Consider the following 24,572-nt stretch of genomic DNA (forward strand, 5'->3'; position numbering starts at 1 on the left):
GAAATGGAGATGAGCACCAACCACCAGAGTCAGACATGACTGGACTCAACGTCAGGGGGAACCTTGAACTTTACTTTAACCAAATCCCCGGGGGCCCCGGTGGCGAAGTGTGTTAAAGCGCTGAGCTGCTGAACTTGCGGACCAAAAGGTCCCAGGTCCAAACCCCGGGAGCAGCGTGAGCGGCCGCTGTTAGCTCCAGCTCCTGCCAACCTAGCAGTTCGAAAAATGCAAATATGAGTAGATCAATAGGTACCACTCCTGCGGGAAGGTAACGGTGCTCCATGCAGTCATGCCAGTGGCCACATGACCTTGGAGGTGTCTACGGACAACGCCGGCTCTTTGGCTTAGAAATGGAGATGAGCACCAACCCCCACAGTCAGACACGACTGGACTTAACGTCAGGGGAAACCTTTACCTTTACCTTAACCAAATCCCCATAGACGCAAAAAATTATGAGTCCCTCCAGGCACTATCTCCAACTATCCGAGACCTACTTGCCTTTCGGAAAGCCTGTAAAACCTTTCTCTTCCGACAGGCTTCCAATGGGTGAAAAACTCAGGGCTATGTCTGTCCTTATTGATATTTTAAAGCTAATTGTATTGTTTTAATCTACTTCTGTAATCTACTTCTGTAAACCGCTCCGAGCCAATTTGGGAGTAGCGGTATACAAGTCTAATAAATAAATAAATAAATAAATAAAATATCTTAAGCAAAAAACAGGCCTGTTTTCAAACCCCCCCCCCCCCCCATTTCAAAACCCCTCCCAACTTTTTTTTCTGGCTATGTCCCTGCTGGCCATGTCCCTGAAGCATTGAGGAGCCGTGCATGCTTCTGGAACATGGCCAGGCAGCCCGGAAAATGCACAACAGCCAGATCAAAAGGACAATAAAATGGAAAATCAGGGCTCTTAAAGAATTGGATGGTTGGGTTGAGGAACAAGGACACCATTATAAAGTGGGGAAGGTTGGGTTGCTGTCAGTCTTTCGGGCAATATGGCCCTGTTCCAGTAGCATTCTGTCCTGATGTTTGATATCAAAGTGTTTAATTTACAATCTTCTGCACATCACACAGGTTCAAACTTCTTTCATTAGGTACAAGGTTAAATCCAAGTAGAAAGATAAATCCCAGCAAAAGTAAGAGTAAAGAATGGAAGCAGGAGAAAGGTCTATCTCAGAGTCCTTTCTCTGGATCATGTTATACACCATTCATCGTGTCCCTCTTTTGCAGGGTATTTCCCCGTAAATTACAAAAATCCCAAACCAACATGGCCCTAGCTTCCTTGCTTGCTCTTTTCTTCACATTTGCCAGTATCTGAGATCAACCCCCCCCCCTCCTCTTTCTTTCCATTTTTTTAGCTCTAGGAAAGGTTTGTTTTTTGTTTTATTAAATGTTTTAAAATTCCAAAATCGATTTTATATATACCGTGTAAGAAGCGTATTCCCAATTTGCTTCTGACACGATAAATCTATTTATACACATGATAAAAGTGAAAAATTGTCTGTATGTATGTGGCACGGGTGTTCACTCACACTCAGACTCCAGCCTCCATAAGCAGGCTCTAGTCCCCAAGGCTGAGGGGCCACCAAGTCTCTCCCTCCCAAGACATTACAGGTTACAGCGAGCAGCACATCCCAGGGTTCCTCTCTCTCCATTTGCATGACCCTGCCCACTGCCTCTCCCATAACCCTTTCCTATGCTCACATCAAACCAGAGGAATTGATCAGCAACTGAACATACTGGAGACGTTTGAGAATAATTCACCATGATTGATAGGAGTTGTAGGGACTGGGATGTATAGTTCACCTGCAATCTAAGAACACTCTGAACCCCACCAACAATGGACCTGGAACTAACCTGGAACACAGACCCAACACAGTCCACTTTGTATACTGGCAGGGTTTGGAGGTGATTGCCCTGGGAATCTGGGAGTTGTAGTTCACCCTTATTCAGAGAGCACTGAACCCAGCCAATGATGTATCTGGACCAAACTTAAGTGATATTACCAAACATCTCAAAACAACAATGCCTTTTTCAAATCACCCGGGTACCACTGAGTCCTCAAGTGAGTATAAAATTGTGATGTCTCATGGGCCTTGTAGTCCCGTTCCTAGTGCTATTGTGGCAGACGAGGAGGAAAACATGGGATTTCCACCGGTTCAGTTTGAAACGGAGCCTCTCCACCTGGAGGATGTTTGTCCTCAGGAAGTTAACCAAACAAGCTTGGGGCAGAATTCTCCCCGGTTTTCCCGAAAGGACAATTATAATAGAGATAGAGGAGTCAGGGAGGCTAATCGCCGGAGTCTCAGAATCGCTGCCAAACAACTAGCTGATTAAGTCTGCTTCCCTTGGGAAATTCTAAGGAGTCATGCATCTGGACAGAGTTGGGTTTCGCTTCTTGTTCTCCAGGGAAAGTGTTCTGTTGGCGGGAAAACAAGACCCTATATAGGGGTTTTGCCGCAAGGGGAACCTTGCGGAGTCAATTGATCAGCTTGAGAGAGAGATCGTGTGTGGACTTCGTACTCCTTGTTCCCTGCTTCCCGGATCTAGTTTCAAGTCTTGCCTTGTCTCACGTTTTGCCACGGACCTTGTTTCATGCTTCAAGTTGCCACGTTTCAAGTCTTTGATCCAGCCAAGAATCAAGCTCATGATCCAGCCTTGTTGTCAAGCTTCAATGGACTAAAAGACCTTGTCATCTCCCCACACTATTGCTTGGCAAAGTGTGTGTTTGGGTTAATGGATTATAACTTTGAACTCTAATATCTTATATTGGACAATATTTTCCTGGACTATATTTGGCCTTTCCTAAAAGGTTTGCTTCTGAACTATATTCTTCACTTGTTTTTATTGACTTTATATAATTCTTTTATAAAGATATTAGATAGAATCTGGTCTCTGCGCATGGTTATTGGTGCTCTGCTGCCTGGGTCCTGACAAAAATAAAGACTGAGAGCATTTTCCTCCCTCACTAATTGACCCTGTATCTGTGATCCAGAACTGCCCAACTTCTATCACTTACACTCCTATGAATAGAGGCCTCGTGATGTCTCAGGGACCCTCGAGTCATGACCCCGTAGCCATTATAGATCTCTATTTATCACTCGTCTCTATTTCTTTAACCATAAAAACTGCTCAGTCGGTGTTTCTAACTTAGAAAATCCCTATATTTTATGAATATGTTTCTTTCTTCCGTGTCTTTCAAAAATGGAATAATTTCAAAATTACAAAACTTGGATAGTAATAACCACGACAGCTCTAGATCTGCTCTTCTCCTCTGAGCTCAATCTTTCTGCAAAATAAGACCGGGATAATACTTTCTGCTTCCTTTTCTTTTGTGAGTTTCTAGAATATTCAGGAATAACGGCTGTAACGGACATTTTAGCTCCATCCCTCTCTTGGGCCTTAGCGTCTGCTTATTTGCATCAGGCCAATCAGGCCACTTCATGCAAATAGCTGCAATCTGGCTCCTCCCCCTGGCTCTATTAGAAAGAAGCCACACAAAATAATAATAATAATAATAAAACTTTATTTATACCCCGCCACCATCTCCCCAATGGGGACTCGGGGCGGCTAACATGGGGCCATGCCCAGAGCAATACAACATAATAAAATATAAGAACAACATATCATAACACCATTTAAAATACAATAAATAATAATAAACAGAACATCAAGAAATCAAGAAAAAAACAAAAACAAAAAACTATAAATCAAGGGCAGGCCACTTGAACACAAAGATAAAACCCGGAGTGAGAGGGACAGAGAAGTACTCCACTATGGGCAGGGACATTTGGAAGGGGTGCCTAGTTCTTTTTTTACAAAATGGCAGCTTGCAAACCAACCCCTCAAGGTAGGCCACACAATAACTTTTCCTGAGGCAAAACAAATCCGTTACAGTGGGGAAATCAAATTGAATTTTTACACCGATGACAACATGACGATTTTATCTCACCCTTTAATAGGAATAAGAGAATTAAAAATCATACAGGATTGGGATTAAATCTAAAGAAATCAGAAATTATGTATCTTGAAGTAAACAAAAAAGAAAAACAGAAACAGATAATATAACAGAAATAGGTATGGGAAATATGAAAATAAGATATTTGGGAGTAACTATACGTAAGAACATGGAAAAGACAGTAGAGATCAATTATAAACAAACATGGAAGAAAGTTTCTAACATGAAAAATTGGAAAAGGAAATATCTGGACACCTTAGGGAAAATAAAAGCGACTAAATCGTTCCTGATAACAAAATTATTATACCTATTCCAAATTCTTCCAATGTAAATTAAACAAGGACAATTTAATATCTGGAACAGGACTACAAAGAAATTGTGATGGCACACCGGGGTTAAAGGAAAACTATAATGTCTGGCTATTCCCAGTGGCTATCGTTATACCCTCTGATGTACTTCAGTTCGTTAAATAAAGACTCTTGAGACAGGATTAAAGTTGACCAAAACAAGTTTATTGGAAACAAAAGGCACTTCAGTCAGGGTCCTTGAAATAATGTATTACAAAGACGAAGTTGGTTGGTTGAACTTAGTTACACTGGTAATAAAATAATTGACTATATTCGTATAAAACTCGTATAACATACTTGACTATAATTGAGGTAAGTCACTTGGTAAAATACTTGGCTGTTGAAGGTAAAATACTGGACTATAATGAAGTACACTATGCTATAATAATTATATGGTAAAATACTAGGCTATAGGTAAAGTACTATTTTGGTGGTGAATGCTACTTTGCTATAATGGTAAAATACTGGGCTATGATGGTAAGGTACAAGCTATAGTGGTAAAGTACTAAACTATGCTGATGGTATAGTATTCTATGCTATGATAGTAAACACTAGGCCAGGGGTCCCCAAACTTTTTAAGCCGAGGGCCGGTCCACAATCCTTCAGACTGTTGAGGGGCCGGATTATCATTTGAAAAAAAAAAATACAAACAAATTCCTATGCACACTGCACAGGTCTTATTTGTAGTGCAAAAACAACAACAACAATGAAAGAACAATACAATATTTAACTATAAAAACAATTTTAACCAACATACATTTATCAGGATTTCAAAGGGAATTGTGGTCCTGCTTCTGGCCAATGAGATAGTCAAGTTAATTAGGATTGTTGTTGTTGTTGTTGTTGTTCTGTGCCTTCAAGTCATTTCAGACTTTGGGCAAGCCTAAGTCTAAAATGTATTTATTATTTATTTACTGCATTTATTTACTACATTTGTATCACACCCTTCTCACCCCTAAGGGTGAGAAGTGGTTTACAAATTATATGTACATACAATATATTATATTATTAGCATAGCACAATATTAGCATTATATATTACTATATTGAACTATACCACTATACTGTAATATTATTAGTAATATTATATGTAATATAGAATATATAATTAAAATTATTATATGGTATCATTATTAGTGTTATATTGTATTACATTATAATGTTATTATCAATATTATATGTATATACAATATATTATATTATAAAACTGAGGGCAGGGGCCAGGTAAATGATCTCAGAGGGCCGCATCCGGCCCCCGGGCCTTAGTTTGGGGACCCCTGCACTAGGCTATAATGACTATGTGGTAAATACTCTAAACTATAATGGTAAAATACAAGCTATGCTGGTAAAGTACGTGCTAGGAATGCCTGTCTAGATTGCCATAGGCCAAGGAACCCAGACAATTTCTGGCCTTCTCTTAGGAGAAAAGAACTCTAGAATACCAAATAAAATATGCTTTACACACCAGGAAGAACTGGGGAGGGGAATCCCATAATTGGAACTATGCTATGAAGTGTTCCAGTTAAAACCATTATTTGAAAAAATGAGAAAAGAGATAAACTATTTAAGATAAAAGCAGAGAGGCGAGCTTTGGAATCTTCACAAGGAATTTGGAAACAAGCATTAAAAGAACAAGAGGCCCCAGAAAATTGGCATTAAAAATTTGGAAAAAATGGAAACCTAAATGGATGCTTGGAACATCAAAATGGACCCCGATTGAAAGTCTCTATGAGAAGGAGTTTGATTCTTGCTGGTGGAGATAAATGAAGGCCAAGGGATACTATAGGATAAAAGATGTATATGATATGAATGGCCAACATAATAATAATTAAGATAGGAAACAAACATTGGGTTAAGATACTAGGGTTATATAATAAATTGAAACAAGGAAAAGATGGAGAATGTATAGTTAAGGAGAGTATGATGGAAGCCATAATCAAGGAAGCGCAAATTTCAGAGAAAGGGCTGGTGGGAGTGATATACAAAGGGATGATCAAAGAGGAGGAATATATCATAAGAACATTGCAAGATAAATGGCAAAAGAGGGGGCACTTACAAGACAAATAATAGGAGACTTAAAAAGAGAGGCCAGGAAAATCAAAATAGAGAAGTACAAAGAAATGGAAAGGAAATTTATATGGAAATGGTACCGCACCCCAGCACAACTATCCAATATGATTAGCGGTAAAAGTTCAACAGGTTGGCACTGTGGATAAAGCAAAGAATGGTGCGCTCACATGTGGTGGGAATTGTTGTGGTTCAGTCTGATGATGAAGGGGATTTGGGTCTATGCAGGCTGACCATGGAAATGTTGATGAGGGAAATGTTGAAGGCTCTGAATAGTTAGGCTGCAGACTAGCGGTGAAACTGAAGCCTGTGATAAACAGACTAGCAGTGAAGCAGAAGCCAGGGATAAGGGTGACCTTTCACAGGATTCAGCACATCAACAAGTCCCAGGTGTCTTTGGCAGCGAGTCAGAGGAGTCTTCCTTAGATAGGGATACAAGATTAAAGCTAAACGTTCATCGTCCCAGACATTCTCTTAGGATAGCTAGTAAATGTGTGGGAATTCAAGGACAAAGGAATGCATTCTTAGCCTGTAAGCATGGTTAGAAAAAGGGAAAGATTTGGAAACAGATACAAAATATAATATCTATCTGTCTGTCTAAATAACACAAAAACAATATACCGTTGAGTCTATATTCTGATGAGTCTATCTGAAGCGGTCTTGTGTTGCTAAATAAATTCATTTATATGGAAAGCACTATCTTCATCCCAGCTAATCAGCTCCGGATGAGGTCCTGCTAGTAATTTCTTTTTTTTTTTTTTTGACATTTTCCTTCAACCTTTTGCTAATTATTTAGTTGATTAATTCCATCTATCTTGGTATATTTCCTTTATTTTTATTATTTAACAGGGAGGTAATCAGAGAGACAATTTTGCCACCGTCTCCCAGAGCAGCAAAACACATGTCCTTCCCCTTCCCCTCCTCCTCCTCCTCCTCCTCCTCCTCCTCCTCCTCCTTCTAATCACCATCATCATCATCATCATCATCATCATCATCTTTATTTCTCTTTATTTCTTCTTCTTTCTCCTGTTGTCCCTAACTGTTGTCCCACCATTCCTCCCTCCCAGACCCACTTCTCTGTCTTGGACACTTTCATTACTGTTCCCTACTCTTGGCAAGTACTAACTTCAAGGATTCTTTGGGACTGCACTGGCCAGAGGTGTGAAGAGACCCAACTGCATCGCCACCATCGAACGTGTTGACCCCAACTGAAGGAGTAGCCCTGCCAGCCAGCGCATCTCCTCAGAAGGCCAAGCAGATCGCACTCTTTTCAGCGCTTATGCGGTCAAAAGGGAATACAGTTACTATCTGCATGGACTCGCTAAGCCTTGGGAATCCATTGGGCCACTAACTACCCAGAGAAGACTGTGAGGTCCAGGCAAAGACTCCTCCGATTGTTAGAAGCAGTCGGGATTTCTCAACTGCTGGCTGTTTCTTGCTGGTGTCCCGATGCTGTAATCAACCGCCTAAAGACTCTGTTCCTTGGATCTATGATGAATGTAGATGCGGACTCTGAGAAAAGCTCTCTCCATAATCCAAGCATGCACAGGCCATCCCCAAGTTACAAACATCCAGCTTACAAGTGATCCATAGTTAAGAACAGGGTTGGGACAACAGGAAGTGAGGGAAACTTATCCCTAGGAAGAAAAACTCACTCCTGAAAGGGTTAACATAAGGAAAAGGGATCCCTACTCAAGATTTATCTCCAATTCTAGTTTCCACAACAAGCAATTTTTTTTCAAAATCCAATTATCACCGGGAGAGAAAGTGAGGTGAAATTTTCTGAATAGGGGCACAACAGCAAAACTAACACCACAGGCATGTTAACCCTTCCTTGTTCTATGCAAAACCCATCTATTTATCTACATACACACATAACATTTGGATGGGGTTACACTTAAAATTCAACTTAATCACAAGCCTACATAATCCCGGGTTGTTGTGTGTTTTCCGGAATGTATGGCCATGTTCCAGAAGCATTCTCTCCTGACGCTTCACCCACATCTATGGTAGGCATCCTCAGAGGTTGCCTGCCATACAACCTCACAACCTCTGAGGATGCCTACCATAGATGTGGGCAAAACGTCAGGAGGGAATACTTCTAGAACATGGCCATACATCCCGGAAAACACACAACAACCTGTGATGCTGACCATGAAAGCCTTCGACACTACATAATCCTATCTTGTTCATAACTTGGAGACTGCCTGTGTAGACTTTCTTCCCAATATGGGTTCTATTATGTCGATATGCTTCTCCACTTTCAGGAAAGCTCTTTCCACATATTAGACATTTATACTTTCTCCCCAGTGTGAACTCTTTGGTGTATACGTAGATTTGAACTGTGAGTGAAGCTCTTTCCACATTTCAGGCATGGGTAGGATTTCTCCCCTATGTGGGTTCTCTGGTGTGAACGTAGATATCCACTCCGAGTAAAACTCTTTCCACACTCCTGGAGATTAATAGGGTTTCTCCCCAGTGTGGGTTCTCTGATGTGAACGTAGATATTCACTCCGAGTAAAACTCTTTCCACACTCCTGGCATTTATAGGGTTTCTCCCCAGTGTGGGTTCTCTGATGTGAACGTAGATATTCACTCCGAGTAAAACACTTTCCACACTCCTGGCATGTAAAGGGTTTGTCCCCAGTGTGAGTTCTTCGATGTGAATGTAATTTTCCACTACGTACAAAATTCTTTCCGCACACTGGACATTTATAGGGTTTCTCCCCAGTGTGGGTTCTATGATGAATACGTAAACTTCCACGGAGAGCAAAGCTCTTTCCACAATTTAGGCATTTGAAGGGTTTCTCCCCAGTGTGAACTCTTTGATGTGAATGTAGACTTTGACTGTGAGTGAAGCTCTTTCCACACTCCAGGTATTTATAGGATTTCTCCCCAGTGTGAGTTCTCTGATGTGAACGGAGTCCCCCATGCTGAGTAAAACACTTTCCACACTCTAGGCATTTATAGGGTTTCTCCCCAGTGTGGGTTCTCTGATGTGAACGTAGATCTCCACTCCAAGTAAAACTCTTTCCACACTCTAGGCATGTATACGGTTTCTCCCCAGTGTGGATTCTATAATGCCTGTGTAGACTTTCACTCTGAGTGAAGCTCTTTCCACACTCCCGGCATGTAAAGGGTTTCTCTCCAGTGTGAGTTCTTCGATGTGAATGTAGGTTTTCATTACGTGCAAAATCCTTTCCACACTCTGGACATTCATAGGGTTTCTCCCCAGTGTGGGTTCTCTGATGTGAACGTAGATCTCCACTCCAAGTAAAATTCTTTCCACACTCTGGACATTCATAGGGTTTCTCCCCAGTGTGGGTTCTATGATGAATACGTAAACTTCCACGGAGAGCAAAGCTCTTTCCACAATTGAGGCATTTAAAGGGTTTCTCTCCAGTGTGAGTTCTCTGATGGGAATGTAGTTCTCCACTCTGAGTAAAACTCTTTCCACACTCCAGACATTTGTGATGTTTCTCCGCAGTGTGGATACTCTGATGTTTCCGTAATGGTCCATTCTGTGTGAATCTCTTTCCACACTCCAGACATTCATAGGGTTTCTCCCCAGTGTGAGTTCTCTGATGTGAATGTAGTTCTCCACTCCAAGTAAAACTCTTTCCACACTCCAGGCATTTATAGGGTTTCTCACCCGTGTGGATCCTCTGATGTCTCTTTAATGCTCTATTCTCTGTGAATCTCTTTCCACACTCCGGACATTCATAGGGTTTCTCACCAGTGTGGGTTCTATGATGAATACGCAGACTTGTATGGGCAGCAAAGCTCTTTCCACAATTGAGGCATTTAAAGGGTTTCTCCCCAGTGTGAGCTCTTTGATGTGAAAGTAGTTTTCCACTACGTGCAAAATTCTTTCCACACTCTTGGCATTTAAAGGTTTTCTCGCCTGTGTGAGTTCTTTTATGCTTATTTAGATTTCCAGTGTTAATAAAGCTCTTTCCACACTCTAGACATTCATAGGGTTTCTCACCAGTGTGGGTTCTATGATGAATACGCAGACTTGTATGGGCAGCAAAGCTCTTTCCACAATTTAGGCATTTAAAGGGTTTCTCTCCAGTGTGAGTTCTCTGATGGGACTGTAGTTTTCCACTCTGAGTAAAACTCTTTCCACACTCCAGACATTTGTGGCGTTTCTCCGCAGTGTGGATACTCTGATGTTTCCGTAATGGTCCATTCTGTGTGAATCTCTTTCCACACTCCAGACATTCATAGGGTTTCTCCCCAGTGTGAGTTCTCTGATGTGAACGTAGTGTTCCACTATGAGCAAAGCTCTTTCCACACTCCAGGCATTTATAGGGTTTCTCACCAGTGTGGATCCTCTGATGTCTCTTTAATGCTCTATTCTCTGTGAATCTCTTTCCACACTCCAGACATTCGTGGGGTTTCTCCCCAGTGTGGGTTCTATAATGAATACGTAAACTTCCACGGAGAGCAAAGCTCTTTCCACAATCTAGGCATTTGAAGGGTTTCTCCCCAGTGTGAGTTCTTTGATGTGAAAGTAGACTTTGACTGTGAGTGAAGCTCTTTCCACATTCCTGACATGTGTAGGGTTTCTCACCAGTGTGAGTTCTTTCATGTAACCGCAAAGGTCTCTGCTGGCCAAAGTTCTTTCCACATTCAGTACATGTATAGGTTTTTTTCTCCATGTTGGACACTTTCCTTTTCTGAACTGTGAGTGAGCTGAAGAGTTCAGCCAGATCAGCACCATCGGAGCATTTCTTCTTCCTATAAGACTGGTTTCCTTACTGCACCTTTGAATTCCAATTTCTTCAATATCCTCTAGATGTTGAATTGTTTCTCTTCATGATGAATGTAGCTCCGTAGAATGGTCCTTTCCCTGGTGAAGAAAGAAGAAATAAAAGATAAGAGATGAAAGCCAGAAACCTTCTTCCCCTTTCCCTTCATGGGCCATGTTGAAAATGGGAACAGCAAGAAATGCAGATGTGAAAGGGCTTAAGGGTGCACAAAGAAGCAAGTAAACAAATATAATGTGGGCTAGATAATACTACTGTGAGGTGGATTAGGAATTAGTTAAGGAACTGAACCGAAAGGATGCTTAGCAATGGTTCCTCTTCCTCCTGGAAAAAGGGACCTGTGGAGTGCCATTAAGGGGGTCCCACCCTGGGCCTTTCGGGGCTGTTCACTGTCTTTATTAATGACTTGGAGGAAGATTTAAAGGGCAGGTGTGCAGATGATGACAAATTGGGAGGGATAGCTAATAGACCTGTGCAAAAATTTGGAAGCAAGTAGTAACTATTTTGGCACATTCTTACTTAGGATGAAACTTATGAACTCAGAGCCCCCCCCCCTCCCCGTAAATGCAGATGAATCAAAACACCCTTCTCCGAAAAATGTGAAAGTATTTGTATATGTCTCCATGAGTCTGCTTGTTTTTGAGCTCCTGGGACGTGCAGCCCAAAAGCTCCATGACGTGCTCCCCTCGGCCTGTCTCGGCTGCGGAAGAAGGAAGAGAGGGGTCGGAGTCCCGGCTGCTGGAGTTTCTCCATCACAGGAGCAGCAGCCAGTCAGTCACCCAGCAGCCAGGCTGCCTCTTCTCTTGTCATTCTGAGAGGGAGATCCATCGAGGTATCAGGAGCTCATTTGTCTTAAATACGATGTATGGTTTGAACGGAATGGAAAGGGGCTTGGTTGGGGTCTATGTGGTCTAGAGGTGCCATCCTAAGGTGGAAGCCTGGGAAACTACAAGAAGGAGGTGAAGAAGGGGACGAAAGGGGCCGCCTGGCGAGCCCGACATGGATCCCAGGCAGGTCCAGTGGAGCCTCTACTTCTGGGGGCTTGGAAGCAGAGGCCGGGTGGCCATCTGCCAGGAGGGCTTCGACTAGGTGTCCCATCGATCCCTTGCGGGGAACTTTTCTTTAGGGCAGAAAGGGCTGGACTGCGTGGCCTTCGGGGGCCCTTCCAAGTCCGGCATCCCATAATAGCCCCCTCCCCTTCCAGGCCTGTCAATGTTGGAGGGCTTCAAGGGAGAGGCCTCCCTCCCTCCACCGCCCGGAGCCTGAGCCTGGCCTGCCTTCCTGCAAATGAGAAGCCAAGTTTCCAGATCAAGGATCAAAAGGACAATAAAGTCAGTCAGTCTGTGGTCAGAGAACCATAGGGAAGGTTGATTTTAGAGTCTGTGTTCTTATGAGACACAGGGAAGGCTGATTCTCAGTTGGAGAATCAGGGTGACTCAAAGGTGGGATTTTGAGTCAAGTTTAAAATAAGTTTGGTGACTTATTTAAAGGTAGTCTGTTTCCAGATAAGGAACAGATAGGCTGTGTTTGAAATTCACATGGTAACTGCAGGTTTAGGAAGTGGAGAAAGAAGTGACATTTTAGGAAGTTTGAATCACCTCATTCTGTTATTGCAACTGTTAATCTAAGTGCCTCAAACAATAAAAGAAGTTATTGTGACCATTAAGCTTGTGCCTGAATAAACATGTTATTGTTCTTCAAACATCTCAGTCTCTGTCATATATACACACATCAAGAATAAACAAGAAGAAAGAAGAAAAATAAAGGTCTCCTCTCTAAGTAGCTAGTGGCTACGTATTCCTATAATGGTGGCAAGAATTGATGATCCCCTTTGTAATTTGGTGGCAGCATTATAAAACCTCCATAATTTGGTGGCAGCTTTTAAATAAAAACATCTTTATATTGGTGGCAGTGGATATAGCAATAATATAAATAATTAATAGAAACTCCTCCACATCTCCGCAATCGGTGTCAGAGGTGGGATTTTTGGAAGGATTTCTCCCCCCTTCTGACATTGCCACAGGGCGTAACCCAGCAAGATGGGAGTTGCAGTTCACCCACATCCCTATCCATTTTCTAATGCAGGGGTCCCCAAACTAAGGCCCGGGGGCCGGATGCGGCCCATCGAAGCCAATTATCCGGCCCCCATGGCACAAGGGCAGAAGAGGGTTAGACTAAATGACCCAAGGGATCTCTTCTTCTCTTGCAACCATTATTATTATTATTATTATTATCATCATCATCATTGAGGCTGGGTGGCCATCTGTCAAGGGTGCTTTGCTAGTGCTTTTGATGCACAAAGGCAGATGGGGATTGGACTTAATGGCCCAAGGGGTCTCTTCCAACCCTCTTTTTATTATTATTATTATTATTATTATTATTATTATTATTATTATTATTATTATTATCATTGAGGCTGGGTGGCCATCTGTCAGGGGTGCTTTGCTTGTGCACAAGGGCAGAAGAGGGTTAGACTAAATGACCCAAGGGGTCTCTTCTTCTCTTGCAACCATTATTATTATTATTATTATTATCATTATCATCATCATCATCATTGAGGCTGGGTGGCCATCTGTCAAGGGTGCTTTGCTAGTGCTTTTGATGCACAAAGGCAGAAGGGGATTGGACTCAATGGCCCAAAGGGTCTCTTCCAACCCTATTTTTGTTGTTGTTGTTGTTGTTGTTGTTGTTGTTATTATTATTATTATTATTATTTTATTGTATGACATAGCAAACAAGATAGATATGCTGGATTTATTATTATTATTATTATTATTATTATTATTATTATTATTATTATTGCTCGGTGGCCAACTACAGTCCGGCCCTCCAACGGTCCAAAGGATCATGAACTGCCCCCCTGTTTAAAAAGTTTGGGGACCCCTGTTCTAATGGGTCTATTCATAAAACCCAGAACCAAACAATTACTACTTCCAATGTTTCTCCTTCCAAGAAACCTAACCTGGGCACCATTGGGTACCTCAGCTAGCAAACAACAAAATTGGGCTTTTTTTAAACCCTGGAGAAGAGAAGGAGTCTCAGCAGACTGGGTGGAAGAGGGCAAGGGTTCCCCATCTTCCGAAGGGGACAAAAGAGACCCAAACAATGACCAGCCTGCGTTGTTGAAGGCTTTCGTGGCCGGCATCACTGGGTTGCGGTAAGTTTTCAGAGTGTTGTTCGTTATTTCACTCTGAAAACAAGGCCATTCCAGACAAGAAACAATCAGGGTAAGCTAACACCTCCCAACAAAGGATTCCCCCAAACAGGAATCAGCCAGGCCTTGAAACTGCAAGGCTACTCAACGCAAATTAAGGTGATGAATTGCAACATTCCCACTTGCCTCCAACAGACAAGAGTTCTTTCTTTCTCCCATCCTGGATATCATTCCACAGGGATATACAGTAGAGTCTCACTTATCCAAGCTAAACGGGCCGGCAGAAGCTTGGATAAGTGAATATCTTGGATAATAAGGAGGGATTAAGGAAAAGCCTATTAAACATCACATTAGGTTATGATTTTACAAATTAAGTACCAAAACATCATGTTTTACAACAAATTTGACAGAAAAAAACAGTTCAATACACAGTAATATTATGTTGTAATTACTGTATTTACGAATTTAGCACCAAAATATCATGATATATTGAAAACATTGACTACAAAAATGGCTTGGATTATCCAGAAACTTGGATAAGCAAGGCTTGGATAAGTGAGACTCTACTGTATATAAACCCCACTGGCTTAGTTTCCAACAGACCTCACACCCTCTGGGGATGCCTGCCATAGATGTGGGCGGAACGTCAGGAGAGAATGCTTCTGGCAGCCTGTAAAACTCACAGCAACCCCTTGAGGGCCCTGTCCGCCTGGCATGGATCCTAGGAAGGAGTCTCAGAAAAGGGGTTGTTGTATGTTTTTCGGGCTGTATGGTGTTGTATGTTTTTTGGGCTAGTGGCACAGTGTGTTAAAGCGCTGAACTGCTGAACTTGCGGACCAAAAGGTGCCAGGTTCAAATCCGGGGAGCGGAATGAGTGCCCGCTGTTAGCCCCAGCTCCTGCCAACTTAGCAGTTCGAAAACATGCCAATGTGAGTAGATCAATAGGTACCGCTCCGGCGGAAAGGTAATGGCGCTCCATGCAGTCATGCCTATGGCCACATGACCTTGGAGGTGTCTACGGACAATGTTGGCTCTTTGGCTTAGAAATGGAAATGAGCACCAACCTCCAGTTGGTCACGACTGGACTTAATGTCAGTGGAAAACCTTTACCTTTACTATATTATCTTAGTTTGTGTTTCCGTGACTCCCATTCATTTATTTGGAAGTCACTATCTTCATCCCAACTAATCAGCTTTGTCTCACTTATCCAACACAAATGGGCCGACAGAACATTGGATAAACGAATATGTTGGATAATAAGGAGGCATTAAGGAAAAGCCTATTAAACATCAAAATAGGTTATGATTTTACAAATTAAGCACCAAAACATTATGTTATACAGCAAATTTGACAGAAAAAGCAGTTCATTACACATTAATGCTACCGTGTTTCCCCGAAAATAAGACAGTGTCTTTCTTATATTAATTTTTGCTCCCAAAGATGTGCTAGGTCTTATTTTCAGGGGATGTCTTATTTTTCCATGAAGAAGAATTCACATTTATTGTTGAACAAAAAATGAACATTTATTATATACTGTGCAGTAGTTGTCATCACAAACCAGCATAGCCAGACAAACTGTGAATCCTGTCAAGAATTTCTTGTTACTACCAATATTTCCATGTATAACACTCTATGGTACGTGCATTTACCGATCCTGCTTGCTCTGGTGTTCTCTTTGGTGTGCATGTTTCCAAACAAAACCTTTGCTAGGTCTTACCTTCGGGGGAGGCCTTATATTTAGAAATTCAGCAAAACCTCTACTAGGTCTTATTTTCTGGGGATGTCTTATTTTTGGGGAAACAGGGTATGTAGTAATTATTGTATTTATGAATTTAGCACCAAAATATCACAATGCATTGAAAACATTGACTACAAAAATGCGTTGGATAATTCAGAATGTTGGATAAGTGAGACTCTACTGTAATTTTTTTGGCATCCTACAAATTTTTGCTTATGATTTAGTTGATTATTTCTATCTATCTTGTTATATTTCCTTTATTTTTTTTATTATTAAGCAGGGAGGTAAGCAGAGAGAGAATTTAACGTCCGGGGAAAGCCTTTACACCTTTACCTATGGTCTTATTTATTTATTTACAGCATTTATATTCCACCCTTCTTTCTCACCCCGAAGGGGACTCAGGGCGGATCACATTACACATATAGGCAAACATTCAATGCCTTTTAACATAGGACAAAGACAAGACAAACATAGGCTCTGAGCGGGCCTCGAACTCATGCCCTCCTGGTCAGAGTGATTCATTGCAGTTAATTGCAGCAGCTGGCTTGCTCTCCCGCCTACGCCACAGCCCAGGCCACAGTCTTAGGAGAGAATGCTTCTAGAATATGGCCAGACAGCCCGAAAGAAAGACATACAGGAACCCTGTGATCCCGGCCATGAAAGCCTTCGACAACACAGAGCCTCCCCCTCTGGGGCTTGGGAGCAGAGGCCGAGTGGCCGTCTGCCGGGAGGGCTTTGGCCAGATGTGGGAGGGAGGGAGGGGGGGAGCCCGGAGGAGAGGAGGGGGCTCGAGCCAGCCTGCCTTTAAGGAGAGAAGATCAAGGAGGCGGGGGGGGGGGGGGACACAAGGGTCTCCAGGGAGCGGCAGGAGAGGCCGGCCTTGGGCTTTCCAGGGGGGGGTGTGTCTGTGTGTGTGTGTGTCCCCTCTTCCCTCCTGGGACCCCATAGAAGCCCCTCCCCACCCCGAGGGCCCCCTCCCCTCTTCCCCAAAGGCTTCCTTACCCCCTTTCTTCCTTTCTTCTCTCCACTCTTTGCTCCGAAAGGAACTCAGTCCTACAAATATTCCGCTGCTTGAGAGTGTGTGTCATTGTGTGTGCAACGCTGGCGCCTCCCCCAAGAAGGCCCCCCCTCCCCCTTAAGCCCCGCCCCCTCCTGGCATCCCATCATAGCCCCTCCCCTTCCAGACCTGCCCGTGTCCGGGGTCTTCAAGGAGGAGACCCCCCCCGTTCCCCTCCGCCGCCCTGCATTCCTGCCAATGGGAAACAGAGTCTCCAGTTCGAGGATCCAAAGGACAACGAACTGGGAGAGCCAGGGTCTTAAAAGACTTGGGTGGTTGGACTGAGGAACAAGGACACCATTCCGAAGATTGGGTTGCTGTCAGTCTTGGCCATGGACCCTGAGAAGCCAGTCTTGGTCAGAGTGGGACAGAAGCTTTGAAGCACAGAAGATGAGACTTCAGTAAAAGCAAACCTATAGCTTCACTGAGTAGAGCAAATATACAGCACACACTAGCATTGACATCCAACTTAACGGACAGAAACAAGACAAAAGACACTGAAGTAAGAGGAAGGAACAAAATCTTCTTCACGGTTCATTAGAGGCTTGACTGATTAACCTTTCAGTGTCAATACACTCTCTGCTGATACAATCAGGTTACATTCACAAGCATTGCACAAAATTACATTTAAACATTCACATGACATTAATCTTACACTAACAGTCTTGGCCATGGTGGTCCATGCCTTAGTGATGTTTCTCCTCCTGAGCATGGCTCCATAGGTGGCTTTGGCTGTTAAGGTCACCAGTTACAACTGCCCTTTGGTGCCTATCAAAGTTTTCAGGAGAGGAGAGGAGAAAGAAGACTTTCAGGAGAGGAGAAAGAAGACTTTCAGGAGAGGAGAAAGAAGACTTTCAGGAGAGGAGAAAGAAGACTTTCAGGAGAGGAGAAAGAAGACTTTCAGGAGAGGAGAAAGAAGACTTTCAGGAGAGGAGAAAGAAGACTTTCAGGAGAGGAGAAAGAAGACTTTCAGGAGAGGAGAAAGAAGACTTTCAGGAGAGGAGAAAGAAGACTTTCAGGAGAGGAGAAAGAAGACTTTCAGGAGAGGAGAAAGAAGACTTTCAGGAGAGGAGAAAGAAGACTTTCAGGAGAGGAGAAAGAAGACTTTCAGGAGAGAGAAAGAAGACTTTCAGGAGAGAGAAAGAAGACTTTCAGGAGAGGAGAAAGAAGACTCTTCTTCATTTGGGTGGCGCAGTGGGTTCAACCACTGAGCTGCTGAACTTGCTCACCAAAAGGTTGGCGGTTGAAATCCAGGGAGTGGAGTCAGCTCCCACTGTCAGCCCCAGCTTCTACCAACCTAGCAGTTAAAGCCTTGATTTGAAGGTTGGGTTGCAGACCAGAAGGCTGCCAGGTTCAAATCCAACCCAGGGAGAGCACGGATGAGCTCCCTCTATCAGCTCCAGCTCCATGCAGGGACATCAGGAAGGACTTCCTCACTGTGAGAAGGGCTGTTCGGCAGTGGAACTCTCTCCCCCGGGCTGTGGTGGAGGCTCCTTCTCTGGAGGCTTTCAAGCAGAGGCTGGATGGACATCCGGGGCGGGCTGTGGTGCAGGCGGGAGAGCAAGCCAGCTGCAATTAACTGCAATGAATCACTCTGACCAGGTGGTCATGAGTTTGAGGCCCACTCGGAGCCTATGTCTTGTCTTTGTTCTATGTTAAAAGGCATTGAATGTTTGCCTATATGTGTAATGTGATCCGCCCTGAGTCCCCTTCGGGGTGAGAAGGGCTGAATATAAATGCTGTAAATAAAATAAAATAAATAAATCTGTCGGGGGTGCTTTGAATGCGATTTCCTGCTTCTTAGCGGGGGGTTGGACTGGATGGCCCATGAGGTCTCTTCCAACTCTACTATTCTATGATTCTAAGACATGAGAGAAGCTTTCTACAAGGATGGTAAAAACATCAAAACATCCGGGCATCCCCTGGGCAACGTCCTTGCAGATGGCCAATTCTCTCACACCAGAAGTGTCTTGCAGTTTCTCAAGTTGCTCCTGACACAAAAAAAGAGTTTGAAAACATGTAAATGTGAGTAGATCAATAGGTACTGCTCCAGCAGGAAGGTAACAGTGCTCCATGTAGTCATGCCTATGGCCACATGACCTTGGAGGTGTCTATGGACAATGCTGACTCTTTGGTTTAGAAATGGAGATGAGCACCAACAGGACACAACTAGACTTAATGTCAGGGGAAACCTTTACCTTTACCTTACATAGAGGTAACGGTGATATGGCCAAGCTCTCCTGTTATAGCCTCTGTATTGTCTTCTTCAGTGTTCTGGGCACTGCTGACTTGGGCGCCTGAGAAGGAGCTTTGAAAGGGATGAACAGAACATCTCCAAAGCTTTAGGTGCTCTTTCTGTCTATTGCAGGGGAAACCAGCTCATTCCTAATCCATCTAAAAGGCAGACGTGTGGTTTTCGTCTTAAGAACAGACAAGCATCTCGAGCTCTGAGGATTTCCTGGGAAGGAATCCCACTGGAGCATTGCAGCACATCAACTTATTTGGGAGTCACTCTGGACCAGGGGTCCCCAAACTAAGGCCCGGGGGCCGGATGCGGCCCTCCAAGGCCATTTACCTGGCCCCCGCCCTCAGTTTTAGACTTAGGCTTGCCCAAAGTCATTTCAGACTTGAAGGCACAACAACAACAACAACAATCCTACTTGAATATCTCATTGGCCAGAAGCAGGCCCAAACTTCCCACTGAAATCCTGATAAGTTTACAGTATGTTGGTTAAAATTATTTTTATTTTTAAATATTGTATTGTTCTTTCATTTACTAATATTGTAAATGAAATGTTGTAAACTAATGATATGGTAATCTATATATATAAAAGAGTGATGGCATCAGGGCAGCGGACAAAACAACAAAACTGCAGGCCCCCCAACCTTGAAATTTGACAACACAACCCATCATTCACGGCTCTAGGTTGATACAACAAAAAGAAAAGAAAAATAAAGTCCCAATTACAGGGAAAGGAATAATAGTTTTTATCCAATTGCTGCCAGTTTGAAGGCTAAGCTCCACCCACTTAGTCTCCTAGCAACCCACTCAGCCCAGGGCACAGGCAGAGTTAGGCCTCACTTAGGCCTCTTCCACAGATTATCTAATTTGCACTGGATTATATGGCAGTGTAGACTCAAGACCCTTCCACATCTATATAACCCATTTAGAATCTTATATTATCTGCTTTGAACTGGATTATCTTGACTCCACACTGCCATATAATCCACTTCAGTGTGCATACTAAACATAAAGACAACCATACAACAGACATTCAATACCACCACTACCTCAACAATTTCTCACCAACACCACCAGACAACACCACAGCAACGCGTGGCCGGGCACAGCTAGTAATATAATATATTGTGTATACATATAATATTGATAATAATATTATAATGTAATACAATATAATATTTATTTATTTATTTCAGTATTTCTACCCCGCCCTTCTCACCTAATAGGGGACTCAGGGCGGCTAATAATAATAATAACAATACAATATAATAATATTAATTATATATTATATATTAAATGTAATATTACTAATAATATTATGGTATAATGGTATAGTACAATATAGTATTATATAATGCTAATATTGTGCTATGCTAATAATATAATATATTGTATGTACATACAACTTGTAAGCAGCTCTGAGTCTCCTTCAGGGTGAGAGAGGGTGGGATATAAATGTAGTAAATAAATAAGTAATTGTTGTTGGGGGGTTTTTTGCACTACAAATAAGACATGTGCAGTGAGCATAGGAATTTGTTCGTTTTTTTTTCAAATGATAATTCGGCCCCTCAACAATCTGAGGGACCATGAATCGGCTTAAAAAGTTTGAGGACCCCTGCTCTGGACTGTGCCCTGACTTACAAGGAGCACTACTTGACTTTCAAGCAAAAAGTGGGCTCTAGAAATAACATGGTACGAAAGCTGACTGGCACAACCTGGGGATCACTACCTGACACAGTGAAGACATTTGCCCTTGCGCTTTGCCCAGTATGGAATGCATCCACATCAAAATAGTGGATGTGGCGCTTAATGAGACATGCCACATTATCACAAGATTCCAACTCCTTACACCGCTGGAGAAATTATACTGCACCACCTGACATCCGTCGGGAAGTAGCAACCAAGGACCAAGGCAGTAACATCTCTGGCCCATCCTCTGTTCTGTATCAGCCAGCATGCCAGTGTCTTAAATGAAGAAACAGCTTCCTGAGATCCACAGAGATACTCACTGGAACACCTCAGCAAGCCAGAGTCCAAAAGTGGCAGGCTAAAACCCGGAACCTCAATCAGCGGCTGAGAATGGATGAGAGACTCCCTCTTGGCACACGGAAGACTGTGTTCTGGCTCCACCAAGTGCAGAGCTAAGCTTAAGAAATGGGGCTACAAAGTGGAGAAGTGCAAACCACATACCACTTACTACAATGTGGTCTGAGCTCCACCACATGCACAATGGAGGACCTTCTCACAGCGACACCAGAGGCACTCACTCCAAGTGGCCAGCTTCTACTCAAAGGACATTTAGTATCATGACACATTTTTAACTTTGTTTGTGGTTCTTTATACTTTATAACTGTATCCTCAACTTGTTTCGGACACAATAAAATAAATAAAAATAGACAACCAGACACTTTAACTTGTTAAGTTTCTCACCCTTAATGAGAGGAATGTCTGTTTTGGTAAAGTAGCAGAACAGGGGAATGGACAAGCAGGGAGACAACGTTAAAAAGTTTGAAAGTCCCCATCACGATTTCCCCCCTCCATTCATGTGCTAGTAAAAATTAAAGACCAAACAAACCAAAACAGTAAGATATCAAAGTATTTTATTTACAATCTTCTACACATCACACAGGCTCAAACTTCCTTCGGTGGGTACAAGATTAAATCCAAGTAGGAAAATAAATCCCAGCAAAAATAAGAGTAAAGAATGAAAGCAGGAGAAAGATCTCAGAGTCCTTTTTCTGTATCATGTTATACACCATTCATCGTGTCCCTCTTTTGCATGCTATCTCCCCGTAAATTACAAAAATCCCAAACCAACCTGGCCCTGTTCTCTTGTTTGGTCATTTGTTTACATTGACTAGAACCTGAGAACATCTCCTCCTCTTTCTTCTTTTTCCTTTTTCAAGAGCTCTTAGTAAAAGGTTTTTGTTTTATTAAATATTTTTAAATTCCAAAATATGTAAAACAGAATACAATTGCCATATCCCAACTTCTCTATGTAGATCTATGCCTCAACCCTCTCATTACTTACACAGCAGTATAAAATTACAGCATTATCCATTGCATTATTTCTACATTATTCTAATTTTAACTGATACATGGAATTATTGTAATGTGTTCAATCATTGCACAACCATAGCAATTAGACATTCGGTGAATTAAATTCACCGTTTTTAAAATTTATTTTGTAGATTGGCTTTCCGAGATAATATTCAACACTCCTCTGATAGAGTCTGGAAATGTCCTATCAGGATTAAAACCTGTTTGTGTGGATCAATATAGGACAGGGATGCTCAAATTGCAGCCTGTGGGCCAAATCTGGACCTCCAAGTGATTTTCTTGGGCCCCACTGCTACCACCACACATTCACATCCACATGCAGCAGCAAATTCACATGCAAATGCATGTGTATCTGGCAGCGGCATCTGTCTGCGCATTGTGTGCGTTTGTGCAGTGGTGGTGTGTGCGTGCACAGTGCGATTGCAGTGTCGAGTATTTGTGCTGTGGTGCATGTATGGATTAAATATATATGGGCGGTATGCGCATGTATCTGCGCAGCTACAGTCCAAACTCCCAATAGTTTGAGGGACCAGGCTTAGCTCAGCAGGTGAAACCGATAAGCTGCAGAAAATCCTACCAATCGAAAGCTCAGCAATTGGAGTCTGTCAGAGTTTTATATTATTTAGGTCATTTCTTATGTGAAAATGGATAAGTGTTTGTAAGAATCATGTCCTATCCATGTTTGACCAGCAGCAATCAAGACACCTGCTAAAGACTGAGTGCTATTAATAGAGACTGAGTAAATCTTGAGTTAGTGACTGCGATTGTGAAGGTGATGCTGTTGGAAAGCTGTTGGAGTGGAGCTGAAGAAAGCTTGAAGATAACACTTTGTTTCGCCGGTTGAAAGCTGCTGATAAAAGCCAAGGACTGTTATGTTTGTATATATTTTCATATAAATCTTTCTTTACTAAAAGACAGTTTGTTTTGGGGTTTTCTCCTTGGACGAAGGGTGCAGCTTCCGCAGAAGGGGTTGAATGTTTGGAACCCCAGTTTGGTAACTGCGTCAGAGTCCAGGTCAGGGAGAGCACCTGCCATCAGACCCAGCTGATTTGGTATCTGTTGTTCTGCTCATTAAGTGACAAGCTGTCTTTTTAATTTCCTTCTTCCCAGCTCACTTCCTCGTTCTTCCTTGGCCAGCTTCATGGCTCAAAAGGCCTCGGCCTCCTCACCTTGTGCAACCGCAGGTGCTGCCAATCTAGCCATAGTAGGCCCAAGGGATTGTTCCCTCTTGTGATGTAAGTTTCTGATGCCCTTCATTCCCTTTTAAATCACATTCCAGGATAGTTAACAATGAATAGAAAGAGAAACAAAAAAGAAGAAAAAGGAAAGCTCTTAGCTTTTATTTACACCCAATAAGCCTCAATTCATGTCTCGTAACTATGTAAGAATCAGCTAAGTAATTAAACATCACACTCCAGAAAAGATTCTAATATATAATGTTTAATATCAATATTAATAGTTATATCCTATTAAAGCACTATCAAAGTATAACTTGATATGAGGTTGCAGCTTCTATTCTGCTGCTGTCTGACGAACACCTCTGATATTTTGAGGCTTGTCCAGTTATCTTGACTATGTTTGTAGGCACTGTTATATTCACAACACATCCCAATTATTGCCTGGCATTCCTCTGTTGATTTGCTGGAGCAACCCTGTTGTCTTTTCCAGAGTGTTTAACACCCAGCTCATTACAAATTCCAAAGCCTGCCTAGCTGTTTCATCAATCTCAGCCATGTAAGAGGTTATTTAAGTCCTCTTGCAGAGGTGTTGTAGCTTCAGCCAGGTCTGCTCAACACTCTGTCTTTAATAGTCTTAGATAAATTATCCCAGAACCTCTTTCATGTATGCCTTTATAGGGATTTATAATGTTTGGTCAATATGAAGCTGTCTTGGCTTTTCCGTGACTCCCATTCATTTATTTGGAAGTCACTATTCTTCATCCCAGCTGATCAGCTTTGGATGAGGTCCTGCTAGTAATTTTTTTAATATCCTTCAACATTTTGCTAATTATTTAGTTGATTATTTCTAACTATCTTGTTATATTTCCTTTAATTATTAAGCAGGGAAGGAAGCAGAGACAATTTTGCCACCATCTCCCAGAACAGCAAAGCACATGCCCCTCCCTTTCTTATATCATAATAATAATAAAAACTTTATTTCTTTTTATTTTATTTCTTCTTC

General features: G+C 42.4%; 1 protein-coding gene across 1 annotated transcript; it reads right to left on the reverse strand.

Moving 5' to 3' along the window:
- Positions 1–7,378: 7,378 nt before the first annotated feature.
- On the reverse strand, positions 7,379–17,133 carry LOC100564952 (zinc finger protein 850). The gene is made up of 2 exons (XM_016998634.2): positions 17,035–17,133; positions 7,379–11,223 (listed from the first exon to the last, which is right to left on the reverse strand). Exon 2 carries the CDS (start codon positions 11,030–11,032, stop codon positions 8,828–8,830), a length of 2,205 nt encoding a protein of 734 aa, XP_016854123.2. The 5' UTR covers positions 11,033–11,223; positions 17,035–17,133; the 3' UTR covers positions 7,379–8,827.
- Between the last annotated feature and the right edge of the window lie 7,439 nt (positions 17,134–24,572).

This window comes from Anolis carolinensis, chromosome 4 (genome assembly GCF_035594765.1).
Source record: "Anolis carolinensis isolate JA03-04 chromosome 4, rAnoCar3.1.pri, whole genome shotgun sequence".
NCBI lineage: Eukaryota > Metazoa > Chordata > Lepidosauria > Squamata > Dactyloidae > Anolis > Anolis carolinensis.

What these genes read in the sequence shown, in the direction of transcription:
- LOC100564952 (XM_016998634.2), bottom strand. Translation starts at nt 11,032, where the DNA reads ATGGAGAAAAAAACCTATACATGTACTGAATGTGGAAAGAACTTTGGC.